This window comes from Triticum dicoccoides, chromosome 2B (genome assembly GCF_002162155.2).
Source record: "Triticum dicoccoides isolate Atlit2015 ecotype Zavitan chromosome 2B, WEW_v2.0, whole genome shotgun sequence".
In the NCBI taxonomy this organism is placed as follows: domain Eukaryota; kingdom Viridiplantae; phylum Streptophyta; class Magnoliopsida; order Poales; family Poaceae; genus Triticum; species Triticum dicoccoides.
Genome location: NC_041383.1, coordinates 604,699,811 through 604,702,120, shown reverse-complemented (window position 1 = coordinate 604,702,120; position 2,310 = coordinate 604,699,811). Strand labels below are relative to the sequence as shown.

Below are 2,310 nucleotides of genomic sequence, written 5' to 3'. Positions count from 1 at the left end.
CCCGCAGCAGCCCGCCGCGGGCGCCTCCTCCTACGCCAGCCCCAACCCGCCCTCCTACACGCAGACGCAGTCCTACCCCTCCAGCTACACCAAGTTCAACTCCGCGCTCAACGCCGGCCTCCTCAACCCCATGTCCCCGCCGCCGCTGCCGATCGACAAGACGCGCTCCAGCCCCACCCTCTTCGACATGATGGCCAACGAGCAGGACTACCAGCCCCGCTCCGCCGCCCACTCCGCCCCGCCGCAGCACCAGCCGCATCCGCACCACCCCCTAGCCCCCGCGCGCTCCATGAACCGGCAGGCGCTGCTCCAGGACCGCGTCGCCGAGCTCATCGGCAGCTGCAGCCCAGGGAACCAGTTCAACGACGCCGACTCCTCCGACGTGCGCCTCACCCTCAGCTCCAAGGACGGCCTCTCCCTCACGCTTTGCGTGCACCGCAACATACTCGTCGCCCACAGCAGGTTCTTCGCCGCCAAGCTCTCCGACCGCTGGTCCAAGCAGCAGCGCACGCTGCCCCACATCGTCGAGATCTCCGACTGCGACGACGTCGAGGTGTACGTCGAGACGCTGCGCCTCATGTACTGCAAAGATCTCCGTAGGAGGCTCATGAGGGAGGATGTGACCAAGGTCCTCGGCATTTTGAAGGTATGGCCCCTTTCTTCTTTTCCTCATGTCTAATGGTCAATTGGCATCATTTTGCTTTTGGTCCTTAATTTCCACCTTCTTTCTGTAGGTGTCCGCAGCCATCGTGTTCGACGCTGGAGTGCTGTCTTGCTTGGAGTATTTGGAGGCGGCTCCGTGGGCGGAGGATGATGACGAGAAAGTGGCGGCATTGTTGACGCAGCTACATCTTGAGAACTCAGGCGCTGGGGAGGTTCTTAAGAGGGTCTCCCTGGAGTTGACACCTTCTGTGGTGACTGAGGAGGTAGAAATGGGAGCAAATTGCAATGGCGGCAGCAATGTGGGTGGTGGTGAAGAGGTCTTAGTTAGGCTCCTGCAGGTTGTCCTGGAGGGCAAAGACGAGAAGGCAAGGAGGGAGATGAAGGGTCTGGTCTCCAAAATGCTAAGGGAGAACAGCGCATCGCGTGGCGGAGCCATTGGTGGTGATCTCCGCAAGGAGTCACTCTATTCGGCATGCAATGGCTGCCTTTGCCTGCTGCGTGAGCAATTTGTGAGGGCTGCAGGAGGTGACCAATCGGAGGTAGCGCAGATCGCAAGGCAGGCTGATAACCTGCATTGGATGCTCGACATCCTTGTTGAGCGCCAGATTGCTGAGGACTTCTTGAGGACATGGGCAATGCAGAATGAGTTGGCAGAGATGCACGGTAAAGTTCCGGCTATACATCGCTATGAAGTGAGCCGAGTGACGGCAAGGCTTTTTGTCGGGGTTGGCAAAGGACAGATCTTAGTGTCCAAGGAGGCCCGCTCCCAGCTCCTGAGTACCTGGCTTGAGCCGTTCTATGAGGACTTTGGGTGGATGCGGCGAGCATGCAAGGGGCTTGACCGACATTTGATTGAGGAAGGGCTGGCAAACACGATCCTGACGCTGCCACTTGCAACTCAGCAGGAGATCTTTCTTGCGTGGTTTAATCGGTTCCTCAACTCTGGGGAGGACTGCCCAAACATTCAGAGAGGGTTCGAGGTATGGTGGCGGCGAGCATTCTGGAAAAGGAGTGCTGAACCGGAGCAACCACCCCGTTTGAGAATCACAGCAATCTGCGATAATTCTTGATGAAGTTGTTGGCCCAAATTTGATATGAAGGGTGGCTGATGTTTGGATATAAAGGTTAGTTTCGTGGGGTCTGTAGTTGTGTTCTGACTGTCTTGTTGAGTTCTCTGTTACATCTGTTTGGTTCTAGGCAAAATAATTATACATGAGTATGTTCATCTTGTTCAATGTATACCAGGTTGAGTGTAAGCATGTTTCATCCATTTTGAACTGGAATTAAGTAGATTGATTGTTTATTGCCTATTCTAGCAGCTTATAGCAAATCATTGTGGAAAACCCCCTCTTAATTCTTGTTTGTTGGGCGTGTTTGTATATTTGCTGTCTTATAATTCAATGTTCAAGGCACCCCTTCATTGTCTCTTTATCCGATCACCAGCTGTCGAGCCATGTGAGAGAAGTTGTTTTAGCAATTGGAATTGAATTGATGTTCGCTTCAGAGCAGTGTTGGAGTAGATTCTACCCAATATGCTTGGTTTCTCTGTTTTTAGTTTGCTAGTTGTTGAGCCGCTATGCCCTTTCCAGATGTGTGAACGAATCAGATGGTGTTCTTAATAGTATGCACGGCATACCTTTTTGATGA

General features: G+C 53.7%; 1 protein-coding gene across 1 annotated transcript; it reads left to right on the top strand.

The window, feature by feature from the left end:
• The first annotated feature begins 6 nt into the window (after nt 1–6).
• Nucleotides 7–2,075, top strand: LOC119365120 (BTB/POZ domain-containing protein At1g63850-like). Its single transcript, XM_037630716.1, has 2 exons — nt 7–646; nt 735–2,075. Exons 1-2 carry the CDS (start codon nt 131–133, stop codon nt 1,731–1,733), a joined length of 1,515 nt encoding a protein of 504 aa, XP_037486613.1. The 5' UTR covers nt 7–130; the 3' UTR covers nt 1,734–2,075.
• Nucleotides 2,076–2,310: the final 235 nt, after the last annotated feature.

Bases quoted from the DNA above. Each gene is read 5' to 3' on its own strand.
- LOC119365120 (XM_037630716.1), top strand. From the start codon at position 131: ATGTCCCCGCCGCCGCTGCCGATCGACAAGACGCGCTCCAGCCCCACC. The intron at 647-734 runs GTATGGCCCCTT...TTCTTTCTGTAG, and splicing joins AGGTCCTCGGCATTTTGAAG to GTGTCCGCAGCCATCGTGTT.